Below are 24336 nucleotides of genomic sequence, written 5' to 3'. Positions count from 1 at the left end.
ACCAAATTAAAGTAACTTCCTGTTTTCCAGATGTCTACTTATTTAAAGAATGAAATAGGAACATCCCTTAAACTAAAGCATCGTCATTTTTGAGACTCGGGTAAAGATATGTATTCACTCCATTGTAATAGAAAAAAAACACAGGGCAAAATAATGACTTACCTTGTGCTTGCGAAGGCAGCCTGGGCTAGTTGGTGTCGAAATGGGTGTTGAGACTGGAGACTTATTGGACTTGGGAGTGGAGAGCTGGCTGCTAGAGGTTCCATTAGCTGAAAACACAGATAACAGATAATTTATAGAAGGCTGATAAGATGATCTTAGTAGGTTATTGTAACTCATTTCAGAATATTCAAAGAGTTTACTTAAGAATAAAATTCAATGTCATAGTTTTCTCATTACTTATAGCTCTACTGCTTGCAATGCTTTATGGTGTCTGCTCAGAAAGGAGGATGAGATGGTTTAGATCATACAATTTGCAACAGGCACTCCATTAGGAGAGGGAATGTGTCCTCTTCTTAATGCTTCACTCCTCCAGCATCACCCTTTTCCAGGAAATAGGATTAGAATATTCTGTTTATCAGCAGAAGATGAACAGTTGCCACATACCTCATTGGTTTAAATAACTCGCAGGCCAATCATCCATACATGTTTTGCATTATGATAGACTAACATTATGAATCATACCCAGTGACTCCAACTAGAAAGCTCACGTGTGGTCATTCGATGAGGCCAGCACCTAAGCTGAATGAGATGCCTTCTACTGTTCAATGGCCCAATGAAGATTGAACAAAATACTGAATGAAATGAATGGTCAGGCAATGACTTTAAAAATGTATCCCTGCAAAGGAAAGAACTTTCGAGAGAGGAGGGAAATGCAAACCATACATTTGAGAATGTCAGCACTATTTTCTACAAACTAATCAAATTCAGAAATTCTGCATTTCCTCCAGTGTGCATAACAGCAAGACTTTTTGTAAGAAACACCAACAAATTACACTTTAATGTCCATTGTAAAATTTTAGTGGAGTATAATTAAGTAACATTTAATGGAAACCATGTTTTACTTTGTAAAATTATCAAAAAAGTCTTTGTGTTCTGAAAGTGGAACAATACTGGGGGTGAAATTATTTTCACTGCAGAGAGTTTATGTATGATTGGAAGTGAATTTTTAAATTGGGAACAGCTCTAGGATTGACATCCAAGGCAAAGCAGGGAGCAAGTTCACCCACCTAACAATTAGAACTGCCTGAGGGAAAAAATGCCATACAATCCAGCCTTGAAAAATTTTCCAGTGAGCTCAGAAGAAACAAGAATGCCATCTTTGGATGCTGTTCATCAATCCATTACAAAGTGATCTGAAAGTATTTTCTTGCTGTTGTCAATTAACATCCTACATAAAATGCTTTGACTTCCAGCTCGGCCAAGTTTTGTGTCATATCACTGTGATCATTCACCTCTGATCCACACTATTTTGTAATTCTTTCTTGGATGTGGCAGCCCGTAATTGCCATTGAGAATGTGATGATGAGCCAGCTTCTTGAAGTGTTGCAGGTATGCTAACAGTGCAGCTCTTAATTCCTATTTTAAGTATATTTTGTTTTCTGCAACAATGAAAGAATGTCAATACATTTCCAAGACAGGATGATGCTTGGCTTGAGGTGAATTAGTAGGTGGTGGTGATTCCCAAGCATTTTGATGACCTTGTCCTTCTAGGTGGTAGAGGTCATGAGTTTGCAAAGTGCTGTGTAGAGAGCATTGGCGAGGTACTGCAGTGCACCTTGTAAATGGCGCACTGGCCATTGGTGGAGGCAGTGAATTTTGAAGGTGGTGATGAGGTGCCGATCAAGTGGGCTGTTTTGTCCTGGACAGTGACAAGATTCTTGAATGTTGTTGGAGTTGCACTCATCCATGCACCTGGACAGTATTCCATCACATTCCCAATTTGTGCATTATCAATGATAGACAGACTTTGGGGAGTCAGGAAGCAGTTATTCACTTCAGAAGTCCCAGATTCTGCAGAGCTTTGGTCTGATCTGTTGTTTATGGGATAATTTAGCTGTGCCTATCACATGCTATTTGTTAATTGAAATCCAAATATTTGAAGTTGTAGCTTCACTAGGCTGAAACCTGTTTTTAGGTGTACCTTTTAGGTTAATCTCTTGATTTGTCAGTAATGGTAGAGTGGGGGACTTGGGGCAAACTTAAATTCTTCTGCTGCTAGATTTGTTCTGAGTCATTTAGCATGGTGCTTGCATCACAAAACATGTTGAAGGTTGCACTCAATGTGAAGACAGGACTTTGCCTTCACAAGGACTGTGCAGTGGTAATTTCTACCATTACTATCATGGTCAAATCCATCTGTGACAGGTGGATTAACAAGTACAATGTCTATTAGGTTTTTCTGTCTTGGTGAGTCTAGTCTAGCAACAATGTCCTTTAGGGCATGGTCACCTCAGTCAATAGTGGCACTACTGACCCCCTCTTGGTGATGGATATTGAAGTCCTCCATCCAGAGTACATTCTATGTTATCACTACTCTCAGTGCTTCCTCCGAGATAGGCAACTCTTCATCAGAAGAGCCATAACATGGGTTACTCTGTTGAAGTGCCATGTCAATGCAGTAGTAGGGAGTGTTATTGTTAACTCTAAGCAAGGTGAAATTTAGAAAGCTCATGGGGAACCTTACTCCACACATCAGCATGAAAAGTGCAAGGCATACAGAACTGACCAGTTTGCCTACATAATTAACAGTAACTTAATTTATGTGACATCCAGCTTGTGAAGAAGGTATTATTATACACATGCATCAAATCTTTTCTTTTGACTGACCTCTCAACACAATAACAGTAGAAGATTAGAAGTCTCCCAAATCCTATAAGCAATAGCTCTATCAGAGAACTGAGAGTGAAGTAGTCTAAGGAGTGCCATTTTCTGCTACAGGAACACACATGATCAACTCTTGCAATGCCAGGAAGCACAGCAACACTAGCATAAGCACAGAGCTGAAGAATACAGTCTGAAAACTAGTGAGTGGTAATTAAGATCGGAAATCAGACAAGTGATTATTTTTCCATCAGTGGATCTGTGGAAAGCTCCCTGGAAAAGTGTCAATTAAGTCTTCCAAATAAACTTGTTAAATATCTGGTTAGGAACAATATTGAAAATTATGAGAACAGGAATCCTCTAACTCAATTATGAATTCCTTGCACTGTGCTGTATTCTGGCTGCAGTGTCTCTATAGGGTTTATTGTAGCAAGTACAATGATTCTTTGGCGGGACACAATGCAATATACAATCTCCATCACCAAGAAGGAGGGTAGAAGCTGTGTACAAGTACAATCACTTCCAATATCCTCACTTGGACATACACCATTCTTTACTCATCATGACTGCATCAAAATCCTGAAAATGCTTCATTGACAGCACTGTGCGAGTGTGTTCACCGTTCAGAGTCAACAATTGTTTCACCACCATTTTCTGAAGAGCAACTAGAAATAGGCACTACATGCTGTCCTTGATAGCCATCCCATGTCTGATTTTTTTTTTTAAATCCCGCAGTTCACAGATGCAGGGACCATGTAAATTTTATTAATGGTTAGAAACCAGTTAGATTTCCTAATAGAGGCATATGAGGGGTACAATTTTGCTCCATTATTTTTGGAATTAGAAGGCAGCTTTTGATGGTTTTAATATGAAAATGGCACTAGTAATAGATCAGATTGTATGTTAACTATGGAAGGAATTACTTTCTGTTAATTGCATGATTCTGATGTTATTTTTGTCCTAGTATTTGCTGCAACGGCTGCCCTATGAGTTAGACTTCTTCTCTCACCCTTCAGTTAGAAAACAAATTATATTGTAAACTGTTGGAACTTCTGACTCATTAGGTAGAAGATCAAGGTTTAGAATAGAAACCCAGTAAACCCAAAACTGCAAAATGTATGATTTTCAGGGGACATGCTTTAGATCCTTGAAATAGACGAATGCTTCATACATATTTTATAGTTTTGGTAACTATGTAGTTAAAGGGCAAATTATCTACAAGTGCTTTATCAATCAGATTACACGGCAATTTGTGTTTTTATTAAATGAATCAGGGATTTGCATGATAAATTCAACCATGAAACTGTCAAGTTAGTAGAATTTCAACCTATTATAGGTTGTGTAATCATATTAGCAGAGAAGTAATTACAACTGTGGCCACAAGATCAGAAAACAAGGATAACTTCAGTTGTTTCTTCTCAAAGCTAACTGAGGTAGGATGTCAGAATTCTTCAATTAACTCCTCTATTCTACCTAATTTCAGTGGAATGATGTCTCCCTTAGCCACATGTTGTGCTGCTTTCATAAAAATGTAGTCACTTGAATACAATGGAAAAATCTCCATAGGAAACTAGCTGGTTGCTTTCCCTTAAAAGCAACTGTGAATTATGGGATATTTAATTATGGTTGTCTCTCTTTTATATTCAGTAGTGGGATGTGGACACGGCCAGCAAGGCCAAGATTTATCACTTGTAGCTCTGATGAAGGGTCACCGGACTTGAAACGTTAACTGTGCTTTCTGCCCACAGATGCTACAAGACCGGCTGAATTTTGCCAACAATTTTTGTTTTATTTATTGCCTATTGCTGGTTCCCTTTTCGATTTAGTCATGAGCCTTCTGCATCAATTATTGATGCAGTGCTGTCAATAAGAGAGTTTCAGGATCTTGAACTATCAGGAAAACTCTGCATTGCTTGGAGTCATACCTTGCACAACTGAAGGTAGTTATAGTTGTTGGAAATCACTTATTTAGGCTCCAGGACATCACTACAGGAGCTTGTTAGGGTAGTGTCCGAGGTCCAACCATCTACAGCACTTTCCCTACTTGCTAATGATTACTGTGTTCAGTTCCATTCACAATTCCACAGATATCAAAACAGTTATTTAATATAAACTTGGCTATAGTTAGATCGAGATTGGTAAATAGTACTTAACAGGCATGTCATAGAAATATCAGGTAATGACCACCTATTGTAACCACATATTCTTGATGTCCAATGATGTTAACATTGCTGAACCACCTGCCATCAATATCATGGGAATCATCATTGAACAAAAACTTAATAGGACCAGCTATGCAAATATCACAGCTACAAGAGCAGGTCAGAAGCTGGGTATCCTCAGGTGACTCATCCATTGACACTCCAAAGCAGTTCCATCATCTTCAGATCACAAGTCAGGGATATGATGGAATACCTTCACTTGCCGGATGAATGCAGCTCTAACAACTTACCAAAGCTTCATTGATTGTACCTTCCAACACCTTATTGAACTTACCAGTGAGGAAGACAGGAGAGGCAGGAAGCTGGGAATATCAGCAATTGGAAGTTATACAGTATCCTGATTTAGAACTATATCACGGTACCTTCTTCATTGCTGAATTTTGGAATTCTTCCATTCAGCACTGTGGAATTATGGTGCTTCATGAAGACAGCTTTCCACCATCTTCTCAAGCACAAATAAGGATGGTCAACAAATGCTGCCTTTGTCAGTGACACTCATATCCCATGGATGACAAAAAATGTAAGATCTATGTTTTTATATACCACGGTTAAGGAAACTTTCTTTGAGCTTTACTAAAAGGTCAGCATATGTGTAAGATGAAGGTAAATGCTTTGTCCAAACTAGGTTGCTTGCTCAGAAGTAATTTCAAATTCCTAAACTGTAGCTAAACAGCATTTTTTTAAAAATCTGGATGTTTTCATGCCTATCAACAAGTCTGCCACTGCAAGAATAAATAGTCACTGACTTACCCCAAAACATACTCAATAAGCACAACTAAAAATATTGGGAAAATATATAGATCATTTATAACTACATTTTACAACAAGAGGATCTGCAAGCTTGAAAATTCAATTGGCATGACTGAAGTACATCTGCTGGTATTGAGTAATTTTTCAGCTAATGACTCAAGGGAACAGTGTCTGTTTTTGGGAGGAGACTGACAAGCTGCTGTCAAATCTGAAATTGCCACTGGTTCATGCATAAGCCAATTCCTTTGTCTTTGAAAGTACCATTGTCAGAGCATAAAATTACAGTGCAGTGCCTGTCATTCATCAAACAGGATTCTCGTCTTCTGAGATCAAATTCAATTCAAAATAGTTAGAGCAAGGCCATCTCCTGCAACTGAATCCAGGTTTTCTCTACAAAGCCTGTGATTTGATTTAACAGGAGATGCTGTATGTTTACACTCTGGCCAGTACTTAGGTTCCTGCACAAGATCAAATGCCAACTAATTAGGAAATGCAATAACAGTGGAGCCAACGCGCGCGCGCGCACACACACACACGTTATTCCCAACCTTTAGAAACTCTCAATCCTTAATTACACATTTCTATTGACTTTTAGTACCAGTTGTGCATTTATATTCGAAGAAACTTGGATGAAGATTACTAATATTTAATTAAATCAACCCATGAAAGTCAAAAATGTTTTTCGTGATTTTGTTCCAACAAAACAGAATCTATCACACTCAGCATTAAGCTCACGGAATAACCTAACTGTTTTTGATCAATCCACATTCCATTATAACTGTACAGTGAGCCAGTTAGTCTGGGTTGGAGAAACCTACAGCAGCCAAAGTTTCTCCTGCTTCTGCCTGTTTGTTACAAGACATAGACTGAGCTACAGAGTAACTTGCAAATGCTTTCTATTCATCACTGCACACGAAACTCTGAAGGTTCAATTAAATAAAGCTAAAAATACATTTAGCCAGCCTGCATAATAGTGAGGTTGTCCAAAACGTTAATGCAGAGTTCTGATCCCCATTTAACGTTGACCTTTTAAGGCAGTTTTTGGCCTAATCAGCACTTACAGGGCAATGTTTCTCTCCTTCACTAAGTTAAAAGAAGACTTAATTATCATTTATGTTATTTGGTATGTGATTTATTTGTGTCAACATTATTTCTGTCTATTTTGTACGGTTTAAACTCAGAGTCATAGAGATGTACAGCACGGAAACAGACCCTTCGGTCCAACCAGTCCATGCCCACCAGATGTCGCAACCCAATCTAGTCCCACCTGCCAGCACCCGGCCCATATCCCTCAAAACCCTTCCTATCATATACCCATCCAAATGCCTTTTAACTGTTGCAATTATACCAGCCTCCAGCACGCTGGATGTCTTGAAATGCGTAAAGGTGGATAAATCACCAGGACCTGATCAGGTGTACCCTAGAACTCTGTGGGAAGTTAGAGAAGTGATTGCTTGGCCTCTTGCTGAGATATTTGTATCATCGATAGTCACAGGTGAGGTGCCAGAAGACTGGAGGTTGGCTAACGTGGTGCTACTGTTTAAGAAGGGTAGTCAGGACAAGCCAGGGAACTATAGACCAGTGAGCCTGACGTGGGTGGTGGGCAAGCTTTGGAGGGAATCCTGAGGGACAGGATGTACATGTATTTGGAAAGATAAGGATTGATTAGGAATAGTCAATATGACTTTGTGCGTAGGAAATCATGCCTCACAAACTTGATTGAGTTTTTTGAAGAAGTAACAAAGAGGATTGATGAGGGCAGAGCAGTAGATGTGATCTATATGGACTTCAGTAAGGCATTCGGCAAGATTCCCCATGGGAGACTGATTAAGGTTAGGTCTCATGGAATACAGGGAGAACTCACCATTTGGATACAGAACTGGCTCAAATGTAGAAGACAGAGGGTGGTGGTGGAGGGTTGTTTTTCAGACTGGAGGCCTGTGACCAGTGGAGTACCACAAAGATCGGTGCTGGGTCCACTACTTTTTGTAATTTACATAAATGATTTGGATGTGAGCATAAGAGATACAGTTAGTAAATTTGCAGATGACACCAAAATTGGAGGTGTAGTGGACAGCAAAGAAGGTTACCTCAGATTGCAACAGGATCTTGACCAGATGGGCCAATGGGCTGAGAAGTGACAGATGGAGTTTAATTCAGATAAATGCGAGTGCTGCATTTTTGGAAAACAGATCCTAGCAGGACTTACACACTTAACGGTAGGATCCTGGGGAGTGTTGCTGAGCAAAGAGACCTTCGAGTGCAGGTGTATAGCTCCTTGAAAGTGGAGTCGCAGGTAGATAGGATAGTGAATTGTACATACAATTTTCTGTCAATGCAGTTAAGAGAACAACTGTATGAAACTAAACCAAACTGAACAGTTTCAATGAATTTCTTAAGTTATTCAATGGTGTAGTGGATTTAAGGGGGAGGGTCCTATTAAAAGCATAGGGTGCCCATTTCACCCATTCTATCATCTGAATTACAACTACACAGTTTATTAGAAGCCAAGAGAACAGCCCCTGCTTCTGCTATTAGCTGCAATTCAGTGTTGTACCTGTCTCTGCAGAGTCAGAGGTTGCAAGTCCATGTCCTGCTCCAGACACTTATGCTCGAAATCAAAGAGAATACCACTGTGCATGACTAAGACAGTGCTATGCTTTTAAAGGTTTTGTCTTTTGGATGAGATGTTAGTGGGAGCACTTTTTATTCTCATATAGGTGTAAATAATCTAAAAGTGCAAATCCCCTGACATTGTCTTACAATGTTTATTCCTCAACCAGTGTCCAGTGTCACTAAAACAAGTGATCAGATCATGGTGTTGCTGTTTGTGGAAACTTTCTCTGTGGATATTGGCTCTCACATTTCTGACAACAATGACTCCATATCAAAAGTATTTTATTCACTCTTTGGAACACTGAGTTTCTCAATCAATTTTTTTTTCCACTCAATTTTTCTACTGTAGAAGGATACTGTGGACACAAACTAGTTTATATTTAAACGCACAAAAATATCAGAGTAAAAGCTAAATATCACAAATGTAGGTTGTTAGAACATAGAAAAATACAGCGCAGTGCAGGCCCTTTGGCCCTCGATGTTATGCCGATCCAAGCCCACCTAACCTACGCTAGCCCACTATCTTCCATATGCCTATCCAATGCCCGTTTAAATGCCCATAAGGAGGGAGAGTCCACCACTGCTACTGGCAGGGCATTCCATGAACTCATGACTCGCTGAGTAAAGAATCTACCCCTAACATCTGTCCTATACCTACCACCCCTTAATTTAAAGCTATGCCCCCTCGTAATAGCTGACTCCATACGTGGAAAAAGGTTCCCATGGCCAACCCTATCTAAACCCCTAATCATCTTGTACACCTCTATCAAGTCACCCCTAAACCTTCTTTTCTCCAATGAAAACAGCCCAAAGTGCCTCAGCCTTTCCTCATACAATCTTCCTACCGTACCAGGCAACATCCTGGTAAACCTCCTCTGCACCCGTTCCAGTGCCTCCACATCCTTCCTATAGTATGGCGACCAAAACTGCACGCAATACTCCAGATGCGGCCACACCAGAGTCTTATACAACTGCAACATGACCTCAGGATTCCAGAACTCAATTCCTCTACCAATAAAAGCCAGTACGCCATATGCCTTCTTCACCGCACTATTTACCTGGGTGGCAACTTTCAGAGATCTGTGTACATGGACACCAAGATCCCTCTGCTCATTCACACTACCAAGTATCTGACCATTAGCCCAGTACACCATCTTTTTGTTACTCTTACCAAAGTGAATCACCTCACACTTAGCTTGATTTGACTGAAGTAATTTGCTGTGCTATGTAGATTTACAAATTGTAGCTGCGGCCCTGAAACCCCATAGTGTTTCTCTTAGTCTCTCACTGATCTTGTAGATAAGTTGCAAGTCATTTTAAAATGATGTTCCTATGTCTAGCCATTCATTAAACCATTCAATGCTGTAATCGGCACTTTTTTTTTTAAACTTACAGATGATGGACATGAGAGAATAGTGGAACAGTCCAGTCTGTAAAGTGCTGACTTTGTCATTACCCCACTGTCAAAGTTACACTTGAGGCATTGCCACATTGCAAACTTTTCCTGACAAAATAATCCACCCCTCCCAATCCCATATAGGGCTTAAAAATAATGAGAAAGCAAGAAAACTATTCAGTTATGAATAATAATATTCTCAAGGAATCTCTCTTTTTTAAGTTGTGTCTGTTATAATTATGGTGTCATTTATTTACACACCTTATCTTCCCTGCGTTAGGAATTGCATTGCATATACCTTGGATTAGAAGTCAGTATCTCCAGGTTCTGTTTCATTTGATTGATAGATGGTCATAGTCACATGTCAATTAGTATTCACTTCTGTATTGTCACAAACCCTCAGGCCTTCAAAGTGCCGACAGGTTCCACTTACCAGAGTCTGCAGGAGACTTACTGCGACGTGAAGCTCCAGAGCTCTTGCCTGTGGACCTTTGTGAGGCATTAGTTGATTTGCCTCCAGGGTTTGTCTTCACCACACGGCATTCTGGTTAAAAAGTAGAAAAAAAGTCACATTTAAGAATAGCCTCCCACAAATAATAATAAATGACAACTTACCATATTGAATCTGACTTACTTCCTGGCTACTCACTTTCCTCTCTGGGCAATCTAGTGAATTAATCACACTGTGCATCTCTGTGTTGACAACTACATTAGAATTTGTCCGTTGAAGCTGCTGTTTGAGAACTGAGATATATTTGATCATCTTGTCAAGATTTACTTAAAGAAGTTATTAATGTATTGATGGTCATTGCTGAAACTCAACTTCGAGACCAATTATTAATTGGACCCTTATGTTGGGATAATCATAATCTTATTTGTACATTAGATAAATGGCAAAGCAAAACATAGCCACAGTCAACTCAGAGAAGGCCATATCACTGATCTGTTATAGCCAGGAGCATAATAAGGTCGGCAAGATTTTCCTTTCTGGTCTCAAGTCCACAACCTTCTCTTCGCCAAATGCACGTTTCCTGAACTGTGATTCAAAAAGCAATTTTTAACTTCCAGGTTATGAAACTAGTTGCAAAAAAGGGCTGGAGGCAGAAGAAGCTTGTGTGGGAAACTTTATCCCATACAGGGTTGTTGCCTAGAACTCTTCTTGACATACATAAAATGTCAAATAAGGAGTTAGCTACTGTCCATTCAGTAACAGTTATATTCCATACTCCATACAACTGAATAGCTTTTTCTCATCCTTTACCACAACTCATATGTAATTTATGGTCATTGGTCATACTTGAAATAACCACAGCCTATAGAATTTCAGCAAGAAACAAATTCCTTCAGGAAATAAATAGAAGGTAAAGAAAACAAAGAATTATTTTAATGAAGTTTCCACAAATAACGGTGTGCAATTGTTCTTAGTTCTTAACCACTGAATGTTAACATTGGTGTGCCTCACTGGTTGAAACTCCACTCAGATCATTATCCAATATTCCATTTGACAAAAGATCAGCTCACTTATATTTTAAATTAGAGGCACAGTAAAACAGCTACTCTCCAGAGGGGCGCTTGTGACGCAGTGCTAGTGTCCCTTCCTTTGTGGCAATTCAAGACCAATCTATTGCAGAGATGAGTAATAATATTGCCAAACATGTTGATTCAGAAATAATACCAGATACTCTTTAAAAGGACAGTTTTCTGACCAGTAAAGACTGCTGCACTAGGCAACATGTTATGAGGAGGTTGTTTTATGTGGTTTATTTATTAAAGAGGCAGCCATAAACAATATATGGTGTAATAGAGATTGCGGTATAATCTGAGTTTGCTATAATGAAGGACTGCTGTATATTTCAATGCACCTTACAAATAGGCTACAGTAGAGGAATTAAATGACTGCTAGACTGAAATAAAACTGTCTGACCTTCATATGAACTAGAATTTGTAATCGGTGGCGTATTACTGGCAAATCATCAGAAAACAACATTTTGAAATGTTTAGTCGCTGGTGCGTGAAGTTCAGACAATCTGCTTGAAAGGTTATGCCTCGGGCTGATAGGATTAGAAACAAACTAAACTGCACTGAATTTTATTTCTATATTTATAGACAGAGATAAATTCATATATAATAAGCACATACATACATGTATAATATACATTATGGCACAAACATACATAAATTTTAAATATTATATAGATAAACATCAACCTAGCAGTCAAGAAATGCACTGAATCTAATTGTCCCTTTCAGATTTTTCATGTTTGATGACCTTGAAAAGAAGGAACAGTAGAGTCTATGAGTTGGTTACTATCTTTTTGGTTTTTAAATGCTCAGCTACTGTGTTGCATTTGCAAGAAAACAAATTGACCCCATCAAGGGAATCAGTGGTTTCAAGTTGGATGGTGAGCATATGGCAAGAGGAAGACAAGTGGAGTTGAGACCATGACCATGTCAGTCATGATTTTACTACGTGGCACAGCAGGCTCAAATAGCTACGTGGCCTATTCCACTAACACAAAATTTCTAATCATAACAATCATTTATGATTTACTAAATATATCTTCATCTCTTTCTAGTTTTGTAGCTAAAAATGAATTTGTTTTATCTTTACATTTTAATACAAGGTCCAAATATAACTGATCTGGCCAACAGATACATTCAGAGGCCAACAGTCAAGCTAAGAACCTGGACAAAGAGTACCTGAATTACTCCAAGAGGCAATGTCTGTTTCTGAACTTTGACTACAACTAAACATGACCAGATAAAAAAAACACTATTTCAATTCAAAAAGTCATAGAAATAAGAAGGGATAGCGAAAGAAAGGAAGGAAGAATGGCAGCCAAATGTAGAAAAAAGATCACAGCAGGAATTGACAGAAAAGGAAGCAGTAAGACCCATTGAAAGCAGAAATATCAGTGATTGTATTTTAAAAAGGGATTAGCTGAACAGCAACAGAGGGACGCTTGGCATTTTTTGAAAAGATAAAGCCACAATTAATGAAAGAGACAGACAATAACTAAACAGCACAAAAGAAAGAGAACAAATCTCAAATTATTTCATCAGTGCATTTAGAAATGTTAAATATAATGTTGCTGCTTTATGTTTATATTTCAGAACAAAAAGTTGGAAAAGGTACAGAAACTTGTTGGCTACATCATTGCATCTAATGATTTCTACACTCAGTTTTATTTCAATGCTTCTCTTCTGTCATCAACTTTTCTTCACATGTTCATCCCACAACAGTGCAAACATTTCTGCTGGTGAAAATCTGTCACCAGTGAATCCTTTACTTACCAACATCAAAACCTCCCAGCGTCCGACTTCTGTGCACCTCTTGGAGAGTACAAAAGCTTTAATCAGACAATTAACAGATCATAACACCTGGCAAACTTCTTAGCCATTTTCTCATAGCTTTTGTTTTAAAAAAATCCTCATTTCTGCTCTGGGAGAGGAATTCTTTTCAGTTTCAACTTTACTATTTTAACATACTATAATTATAATAATGTTCCATCACTTTAAACATGCTCCAATGTTTATACTTATACCTTGCATTAAACTAAATGTTTATGTAAAAGAGTGTTGTGTGATGTTTTTAACTCAAAGTTTGCATTTCAAAAATTTAGTTTATTGCTTAGAACACTCATTGGTGTCATGGAGATTAGATTTATTGAATAATGTTTTCTCCACAAGGCTGTACTATTGTCCAGAATTAATTAAGATTTAGTTTACTGAACTCCCCATGCCTTGTGTACCATGTAACTTATTTTCTTTAATTCACTCATGGGATGTGGGTGGCTCTAACCAATAGCATTTATTGGTTATCCCTAATTACCTAGAGGGCATTTAAGAGTCAACCACATTGCTGCGGGTCTGGAGTCATATATAAGCCAGATCAAGTAAGAATAGCAGATTTCCTTCCCTAAAGGAGATTAGCAAACCAGATGGGTTTTTTCAATAATCAACAATGGTTTGTTTCATGGTCAACATTAGACTGGTCTTTTATTGAATTCAAATCCCACCAACTGCTGTGGCAGGGTTTGAACCCAGGTCCCTGGAACTTCAAGGTGGCACTGTACTCCTATTAGTTAGCAAAGCAATTAAAATATAACATATCAGGGTTTATAACAATGTAGACGCGTTCTGTTCTATAACTTATTCCATCGGGTCCTTTACAGCAAATCTTTTCTCACAGTCAAGACAAAAATATGGAAATAATTCAATTTCCATAGATTAACTGCAAATTCAGAAATGGCTGAACTGGTTTCCCTAGCAGGTTAATCATTTATTTTAAAAGTCAACACTTTCATTGGCATTTTTTAAAGTGCCAGTCACTCTAAAAAAAAATGAATTTTCCCTCAACAATATTCTTTCATTTATAGCAAGTAGACACTTCAGTTTCCTTGCTTCCTGCACTCTCATTTCCTTTGACATATGGGCCTTTTAGGTTAACAACAATATTCTGGACTAGTGCTGAGTCCAGTACATAACTTCTAGTGTTGTATACAGCAGACCATTAAAAAAAATTATAGTCACATATTAAATCTGCAACAGATGCAATGGGGCATTCAAAACTAAATTGAAGTTCTGAATGCTGGTCTATTGAGTATAGGTGCTCTATCGCATAAGATTTTACAGTAAAAATGTAATTGTAAATTTGTGTCTTACTCAGTTATACTTTCAATAAAAGGCGATCTAAACCAAATTATGTAACTTCTTATTGCACTTAGTTAACATTGATCTCTTCTGATGTATTTCACATTAAATCATCAACAATAAGATAAGGCTTTTATCCTAAGAATTGTGGGTGGTTGATGTCACAACTTTCAATGCAAAGTCATGTTTGTTGGATTAATTTAAATGGAAAAAACTATTTGAGAAATCAGTCACTAATTAATAGAAGAACTTTTTTCTACTTCTCATATCTTGCACATTTTGGAATTGTATAGAATCTCTAAATTATCTTTGCAGATATGAAAAATGATTTCACTGTAGCTGATCAGTAAACATAGTTTTGTACTTCAGGGAGAAACTGGATGCCTCATTGCAACTTGTCTTATTCCTAGTTAAAAATCACACAACACCAGGTTATAGTCCAACAGGTTTAATTGGACTATAACCTGGTGTTGTGTGATTTTTAACTTTGTACATCCCAGTCCAACACCGGCATCTCCGAATCATGTCTTATTCCTGTACTGGTTAGGTTTAACCACCCAGTTCTGTTAACTACTGTATGGGGCTTGTGAACACAGTAACTCTGTAAGAAAATGAAACAGGTGAACTAACAATGTTACATTACATAGCCTACTTGGAATTTAAGTATTAAAAGGAAATTGAGGATTACATAATGAATGACTTCATGTCATGGTGACACTTGTTCCGTAGTAAATAAAGGGTTAAAGATACTTCAGTTCATAGTGTCTAGAAGTACGACAAGTAATTCTTTAAGAATTTCAGAACAGTCCAGTAATGTTTGACTGGAGATTTCCTCCCTATGACATTACCACAAGTGTGAGAAGTCCCATTTTACTTTGGGTTGCCACAGTTCCAAGAAAATTCCAGCCATTTGCTTTTACATAAGCTGCAAAAATCAAATTTATAACAATTTCAGCAGAACAGTTCTTCTTACTTAACAGTTTAAATTAAAATAATAGTGTCATCATAGTATTCTATAATATGAGAATAATCATTTAATTTTCCACTCTGTTGACAATGATGTTTTAGGAGCATAAATGATATTTTTATTGTCCAATTTGCCTCCTGTTTTAGAGGAACTCAATGAAATAGGGACAACTGAATTGGGAAATGGAGCAACTGTATTGAGAGATCTTAAAGTCAGCAACCTCCTGTGACAACTGTTCTCTTCTCCACTACTGAAGGTACTAAGTCTTGGCTCACTGTCTTCTCCACACAGTTATGTTTTACGTGTGAATCTATACTGCATGCCATCTGATATTGGAGAACATCATAGGCGTAACCTCTAATTTGTGAACTTTTCAGGAAGATTTGCTAGGCAACAAGGTCTGTATCTAGGTTGATTTCAACACTCACCACTGCTGACAACCCATAGCCGAGGGTGCTAGGGCAAAAGACAGTGCTATCCCCAAAATGTTTCTACCTAACATGTCAATGGGGGAGGTTGCAAGTTATTCTGATCCCATTCAGATGTAATTTGCAAATGAAATATGGTTGGCCCAATTTCTATTTCTGACTTGGCTGTCTCATTTGTAGAAATGACCTTCTGTTTATCTGAAGAGCAGATATTTGTGGGTAAGGACTGATGCTAATGTACTCACTGTTGACTAAAAAACAGAGATTATCCACCATAGCTCAAAACCTGAAAGATACTGCTTCAAGTGAAAATGAGAGAGTGGAGGAGGGAAAGTCCACCAGATCTTCCAGCAATCAGGTAGCTGATTGGCTGCTGGAGAGCTTTTTAATCTGAAATAGAACCAGGATGAGGATCTCCCTGCCACCTCAATAGCCAGAGGTGGGAGCGTTGGTGGTGGTCAGGGCGAGAGTGCATAGGGAGATCTGAAGCAAGCTAAAGAGAGTGACTTTGAGTAGCCCCCTCACTGTTATAGCTCCACTCACTGCATGCTGCACAGACTATGACAGCCCTTGCCCCAGCACTGGTTAACCAGTTGTTTGATTAGCTCTTTCTTCCCCAGCCTTCCACTGAAATGATTGAGCCCAATTCTGAACAGGCCCTCATATGGTCATTAATTGAATGCTTGGGTGCCTCAGATGTCAACAGGGTGTCAAAATGGAAATTCAGCCTTTCTATTCAGAACCTATTTTGGTCAAAAGGCTGGAAAGTTACAAGGTTCTGGTCTGCCAAAAACCCACCTCTAGGTCTGGAAGATTCCACCCATTGTATCATTTTTCCAGTATCAGAAAAAGTTCCATTTGCAAAAACAAATATATCTTTTACCTAAAGTTGATATAAACTGACAACTACCAATAAACACATTGAGAATAACTGAAAATGAAGGTCAGATTTTTGCCCTGAATAAGTGGGTATATTTTGGATGAGTTAAGCAAGGAGCATGAGTGTAAGATTCGCCCATTGCACCAAAGGTCCGATAGATTTAAAGACAGAAGAATTGGAAATAAAAACCACTATATTTATATGAAATAAATATAGATGTAAATGGAACTTTAAGCAATTGCATTCACTGTGATAACTGTCATAAAGATCTGTAGCAGCATTCTGCAAAGTAGCATTTATGAAACATTCATTACTTCTAAAAATTCCTTGATGTGATTAGAATTGCCAAGTCCGAAGCTTAAAAACATGTAATGCATTATGGCTGGAGTAAAGGATCATGATTTCTGCTTTCTTATATACTAGAACAATGAAGGTCTGTAAGCCAAAGAAGACACTGAAACGTGTAACCAAAGAGTATTTATTTAACTCTTGTTAAACAAAGTTATTAACAGATCATTGAAAAATTGAAAACAAACATAAAAGTGAGGGACAAGTCTCCCAACCCCTAACTATAGACTCCCAAATTGAAAACATCATCAGTTGCAAGCTATGGGAGACAGAAGACAGATGGGAGGCTCACTTGTTCTGGACCTGATTCCCATGGTCCCTTTCCTTAAGCATCAAACCTTCTTTTGTGTGTGGCGGAATTGCTTTCTTCCTAAATGAAACAGAAGGATGAGGATATCAGGAAGCAGCAAGCCCTTGAGAGCTGGAGATCATAATATTTTTAAAAAACTAACAAACAGGTTGTGTGGTGAATGTAGGACGTTCATAAAACAAAATCTGCTTGACAACATATGAACATGAGGAGGTAAGAAAACAATGGTACTTCAGTCCAGTCTTCACAGAGATTGGCTTGTTCATCCATTAATCAGCTCAACTGGTTTTCCACTTAAGAAAAACTTCAGGGAAATGAATATTAAAAGCAAGAATAAAATATTATAATATCTCAAATATCAGTGGGGCTGATATCATTGATTCACCTAGTCAACCTGTGAAAGTCAACAGCTTGAAAAAGTTCAAGCTCAGGTAACTTTAATGAAATTTCACATGCTGAATGGTGTGTTAATGTTGAAGTAGGAGATTAAATATCGGTTGAAGGTTTTCATGGTGAGGGCAATAACATCAAGACGACAAATCTATGGTCACACCAATGTTCCCTCTAAGCTATGCGGCTGTGTGCATAGCTTCCACAAGGGTGATTAGCATCAGCATGTCCATCGCGGCACCGACTTCTGGTTCCAGAAACCATCGTCACAAATGGACTGCAGAGGCCTGCACAGCCGGAAAGGAAACTTAGAGGGAACACCACGTAATTAGTAGCTCTGAAAAGAACAATTATTACCTTAAAAGATTTCCTCAGACAAGGTGATAGGCCTCAGCATTATCGTCAAATGCGTTCAATTCAATAACCACTACATCCAAACACAATTCTAAACTTACCTCAGCCACCACTCACTGGTATATTAGATATATTAATGGGGTGCCATTGGAGTTTGGTGGGAGTGTGAACCAATGTGTGAACTCAAAAGATCTTTTGAGAGTACCAGTGCAGACTCACAGGCAGAGTCAATGTTTCTGAAACATCGAATGGAAAGTGTTCCTGCAGTAATAGGACACCCACCACCTGAAGAACAGAATGGTCACACAAACTCTGAGATGCTTGGTTACTCTGTAGTACTATCCACTGGCCCCTGCTAGAATGCAAAAATATGGACGCTGGAACCTTGAAGATCCTAAAGTTTGAATTTACTGGTTATCCTTCAATGTCAGGATGCAAGTGAATAAAGAGCATTTCAGCAAGGCAATAGGATTTGTTCATCCAAAGACCAGTGTCATCAATGGAAAAAAGTAGTTTCAGAGAAATATCAGTTGACAAAGCATACATTTGATTACTGATTAGGTGGGTGGACAAGCTCATTGAAAGCATCACATTTGTATTGTTTTTGAACATGGCACTATGCGATGTAACCTACTCGCTCCAAAGTTGAATGCAGATTTATTATTGAAGGTTAAATCAATTTTGAGGCGGTGTGTTATAATGAAATGACTGCAGGATGCTTAATGTGCAGGCAGATGAATGCAGAAAACTAAAATGATGTTTTTTAACTTGTTGTGTCAAGACTCAAGATACCTTCAACACTATGAAGGATATCTGAAGAGAAAAGGATGCACTGTTATATTTCCCTGAAATCATTGGAGAGGAAAAATCTATCAAGGTTCATAATTTGCAGGAAACTTTACATATTGAGATTAATTTCCAAAGGAGGTAGTATAGAGATGACAGGTGCAGTGGTGGTAGTGGTGGGGAGGTGAGAAGGTTGGGGCAAGAGGTGAACTAAACCCATATCATAAGATAAATGAAAGACCAAGTCCTCCAGAAAAAGTCCTTATTTCACGATTAGATTACTGATTAGAACTTACAATGCCAAAGTTGTCTGCCAAGAACATCTGTCAACAATTACAAAATTAGGGTAAAACTAAAGAACAATGCAAAAACATGGCAGTGATCCAAGAGAGCAAATGGCAGAAAGGTGCAATGATTAGACAACAGAGCCAATTGGCCAAACTCATGATTTAAATGAATTGGTATGAATTCTGAACTACAAAACGAACATTTAAACACGTAGAAGTTATCAATCATTTAAGGAGTAATACTTACTGGATCAATTTCACAGCATTTGCACTCGACGCTAAAGAATGTGAGTTGAGCCAGACATTCATTTTTCCATCTTCAGACAAGTTGGTCTGCATTGTCTAGGTCAGCAGTGAGAGGACTTCAGACATTTTAAAAAGTGCGAAATAAAAGGTGGCCACTGGCAGAAGGCATGGTGAGGTGGAAAAGTGCAAACATGCAAAGCTCACTGATTTCACATCAGAAGAGATGACAACATGACTTTTTAAGCTTCCGACTGGCTTATTCTAGATACTCGCTGAATTTTTCATCAAGTAAGGATACAGAATCATGTTTTCATGACAGCGGTCAAGGCCCTAAAAACAGAATTTATTGGGCAAGGGTACTCTTCTCCAATTCATTTCTGCTACTTTTGTTTAATTCTTGACGACTTAAATTGAATTAAACGTCTATACTCAAATATACTGTCTCAATGACAAATCAACTATTTTCTTGCCAAATATAGCACGGATTAATTGGAGGGTGAATATGATGCTTCCAGTATCCGAATGGCTTAACACTACTGTCTAGCTAAAATGGCTAATTTATGCAGAATTCAACAATATTTTCCTCAGAACAGTAATGTCCCATATTTGCTAGAACCTATCTCACTTCTGGTGATCTGGTTCACTCCCCTAAGTGAAACATTTGACTTAACTATTTGGAGTTGGATTCAAACTGCCAAAGGATTGGCATTGTATTGTGCGATAGCTATAATCTTAATCCATGCAAATACTTACCATTTTCATCCAGTGAAAAGTCATCTTGGGCATATCGGAACTTTTCTGGGCCACAAGCAATGAACACATCATCATCCCCAAAAAAGTCTTGTAGGCATGACACCTGCAGAAACCAAACATTAAAACATTTTTTTAAAAGGAACAAGAAAGAAAATCACGTGCTCTAGGTGTACTCCTTTCACAGACAATACACAAATTACTCAATCATGTTCTTAAATTCAAATTCCTGAAAAGAGGTCATATAAGTACTTATGAGCCACAGAAGTAAATTGAAAGAAAATGTTAATATTTGTCAACCTTTGGCCAATCCTGACCAGCCTAATTCCAAACGAGAAGATGATTAACACAGAACAGATTTGTTTCTGCAGTCTATTATTTGAACAGAGATACAGAAAAGCCTCTGAGTTGTCAGTTTTAAGAATTAGGGGGTGGCATGGTGGCTCAGTGGTTAGCACTACTGCCTCACAGCACCAGGGTTCCCGGGTTCGATTCCTGCCTCGGGCAACTGTCTGTGTGGAGTTTAAACATTTTCCCTGTGTTTGCGTGGGTTTACTCCCGCAATCCAAAGATGTGCAGATTAGGTGAATTGGCTATGCTAAATTGTCCATAGTACATTAGTCAGGGATCAATGTAGGGGAACAGGTCTGGGTGGGCTACTCTTCAGAGGGTCGGTGTGGACTTGTTGTGCCGAAGGGCCTGTTTTCACACTGTAGGGAATCTAAAAAAAATTGTGGCATCTGCGTTTGTTGAGCAAGAGAAACAAGCCAGTTCTGAAATAGTTGTACTGAACTCAAAATGCTAACTCTATTTCTCTCACAGATAGTGCCAGACCTGCTGAGGTTCTTCAGAACTCTGTGTTTTAATTTCAGATTTCCAGCATCCACAGTATTTTACTTTTCACTGCCAATGAAGGTGCTTAAGTGCAATTAATACTCAAGTACTTCTGCTGGTACAGACTTAACAGTGGGCGGGGAACTTGGTAAGTGGTGAGCCCAGCAAATAAACTCTGTCAAAGTTGTGTCAGGTCTCCTATTGGGATCTGTCATTCAAGGGCATCCAGTGTCTGATTGGGAGGAGATGGGAGAGAAGGGGGGACCATAGACAGCTGTACCTTCTGCTCTCGCTGCCCATGTCCATGGGCATCCTAGGCCTTCAGTGGGTATGGTACTGTCATTAACTAGACAGCCTCCCAGTACTGTAATATAATGATGCTGATCAATAAAGAGTTGCCAGCCATTCGCGGACAGACAGGAATGGCCAACCATTACTTAATTAAATGCCCGACTGGCACTTCCCAATAAGAGATGGCAAAGCGTTCTCACCAACTGACCAACCAATGATGAATCAGAGAGACCCCCATCACAATCATTAAATTCTGCCCCAGCCTCTCTTCCAACAAGTACAACTAGTTTGCATTTAGTTATTAAGATTTGCTGATTCAATGGCAAAAATGATACTTAAATCATCTTTGTTTTGAAAAAGGGCAGAATTGACCCCTGACTTCCACTAACCGACACACTCAAGTCTTGCCATATTTTCCAGTTATAGATGGGTTATCGAACATCGAAGCAATTACACATTATTCATTGGAAATTCAGGAACAGGTAATGATTACCAATGTGCCAAACTTTGATTTAAATATTCTAATTATAGTATCAGTACATCAAAAGCTAATTTTAGAAAACAGAAGATCAAGCTGATTCCTAGATTAAACATCTAAAGAATGGAATATAATTGAGCCAATGTATCGGCAGATGGCCAATTTTGAAATACATTAAAGGAGTTGTTCAAGGAGAGAAATATTCCCAATGCTAATGAGTAAAAACAGAACTGAAAGGAAACAGAATTGTGGTTAAGATATCAAATCCCACAAGGCTATGGGTGTGAGTCAGAGAGACACAGTTAAAACAAAATGGAAAGAAGGAAGATTGTGTCCAATCTGATGCTTTTATGGTAGTATTATTTCAAACATTTAAATTGGGGCCGCGATTTAAATTTTACATCTCAGGATTGGAAAAGGCAGCAGTGGAAGAAGACAGAAGATGGAGCGGCACATGACAAATACCTTTTATTGATCTCCTGGTGAGATCCCTCTGCTCCCCCTAAAAGCTAGTGTAGGACTACTTGTTTCAACCACAGATTGTATAGCATCAGCAAAATGAGCGGAATCAACTTAACATGAAAATAAATCTTTTCAATACCATTACATTACATTTACACACCCTCCATCAATTCATTTCCCCAATAGATAACCCATTATGCAAATCATGTATATAATTATATTAAATTTACCACGACCCATTAGACTGTGATTTCCATCCCATTCTCCACCACATGTGTCTGACTTTACAAATGCAGGTAGCCTGGTTGCTTCACACTTTGCTCAGAATGCCCATGTTCAGACTTGGATGAATGGTAGGTTTTCTTGCTTGAGGTCTGGTACCCTCATACTAACCAATGGATCATTTCTTCACCAGAGGATCCTTTATCACTTGGATAAAGTTTGTCGAGATTGTCACTCTTTACAGACATTATTCTTGGTCCATTACTTTATCTCCTGGATTTCCTTTCTGGAAGACTGCTATTCTGTTGAAAGAGATACTTTCTTCCCTGTAGTCCTGGACTTTTGGATTAGGTAATCATTTTCTAATTGGAAGAGACAGTCTTTTTTTTGCAGTAATCAAGAATAGGCAGTTTCTCCTTATTGACTGTGTCCTGGAGCAGAGGACAGTGCTCTGGCTCCCATGGAGTTAGATGCATTCCATCACCTTTGGAGTTGTTGATCAGGCTGAATACTTTAAGTTTCCCATTGAAGTTGTTTGTTTGGTGATGTCAACTTTTTCAGATTCCGAACTGATTTCTGAAAAAAATCCATCCCTAAGTATCAGTTTTAGTTAGTTTCATGGAATGTTTCTCTCTGTGAGGCCAACTGTGTTTTCTCACAATATCTTCCCAAACCCACCTCATTGTCTTCGCATCACAAATACCCCGATGGCACCAGCTCATTCTATTCCCTCACCCACCGTAGGCTGAGGTTCTCATAACATCTGGGACATCCCAGAATTCCTGACACTGGCGCAATACTCAAAACACAGTTGTGCTCCATATCAAAAGCTGGGAAAACCCAGAGCTTGTTCATACCATTTGTCTCAGACATGTCAAAGGAAAACTGATATTCCACTTTGCAAATGGGGACCTAAGAAGTCGTGGTGGATGGGGGGCGGGCTGCAGAGGAGGACCAGCGTCTTATCCCAGCACCGTTAGAGGTCAATCCATCAACGTGGTCTGAGGTTGCTACCCAGGTCACCAAAGCAGGAAGAAGGTCAATGACCGTCTCCATTCTGCCATCACCTTCTCTCTGCTACTGCACCCATCAAGCGTATGCACTTGACCAAGGCTCATGCACTTGACCAAGGCTCATCACTAGTGCATGCAACGTCTTCCCTTATTCACTCTCATGCCCACCTACTAAACCTCCCCCACTCATGGCCTCTGCATTTTCTAATCACATACTCAGGACAACTCATCACCCTTCCTCCACCTTCAGCAACACATACAGCTGTGCCAGCTACTTTCATCCCACCCAATCCCTCTCGATGTGAAGACAGCTCAAAATAAGGAGCTGAGAACTGGGATAAATGTTGAAGAATGTTGGTAAGGGATGATATTCAGTCCCTTGCATGGGGGGACCTAGAATCAGGGGATGTTAAGTCAGTATGGATAGAGCTGAGAAATTCTAAGGATAGAAAGACCCTCTTGGGAGTTATCTACAGGCCCCCAAACAGTAGTATGGATGTAGGGTGTAAGTTGAATAAGGAGCTGAAATTGGCTTGTCGCAAAGATGTTACTACAGTTGTTATGGGGGATTTCAACATGCAGGTAGACTGGGAGAATCAGGATGGTATTGGACCACAAGAAAGAGACTTTGTGGACTTTCAGAAAGCCTTTGATAAAGTCTCACATAGGAGGTTAGTGAGCAAAATTAGGGCACATGGTATTGGGGGCAAAGTACTGATTTGGATTGAAAATTGGTTGGCTGACAGTGAAGAAGGCATTTGGTATGCTTTCCTTTATTGGTCAGAGTATTGAGTACAGGAGTTGGGAGGTCATGTTGCGGCTGTACAGGA

At 38.9% G+C, this 24336-nt stretch overlaps 1 protein-coding gene across 2 annotated transcripts in view; it reads right to left on the bottom strand.

Moving 5' to 3' along the window:
• LOC122557342 (neuronal migration protein doublecortin-like) overlaps positions 1–24336 on the bottom strand; it is a 168597-nt gene that overhangs the window by 9016 nt on the left and 135245 nt on the right. The window contains exons 4-7 of one of the 2 annotated variants that reach the window (XM_043704948.1): positions 20210–20312; positions 13102–13140; positions 10241–10351; positions 163–269 (exon numbers count right to left, since the gene is read on the bottom strand). In XM_043704948.1, the coding sequence (XP_043560883.1) occupies positions 163–269; positions 10241–10351; positions 13102–13140; positions 20210–20312 (360 nt within the window). The remainder of the gene's footprint in view (positions 1–162; positions 270–10240; positions 10352–13101; positions 13141–20209; positions 20313–24336) is intronic. The other variant, XM_043704949.1, reaches the window with a different exon arrangement.

Source organism: Chiloscyllium plagiosum, chromosome 15 (assembly GCF_004010195.1).
Source record: "Chiloscyllium plagiosum isolate BGI_BamShark_2017 chromosome 15, ASM401019v2, whole genome shotgun sequence".
In the NCBI taxonomy this organism is placed as follows: Eukaryota; Metazoa; Chordata; class Chondrichthyes; order Orectolobiformes; family Hemiscylliidae; genus Chiloscyllium; species Chiloscyllium plagiosum.
Note: the sequence above shows the minus strand (reverse complement) of the source record. Positions and strands in the feature narration are given on the sequence as shown.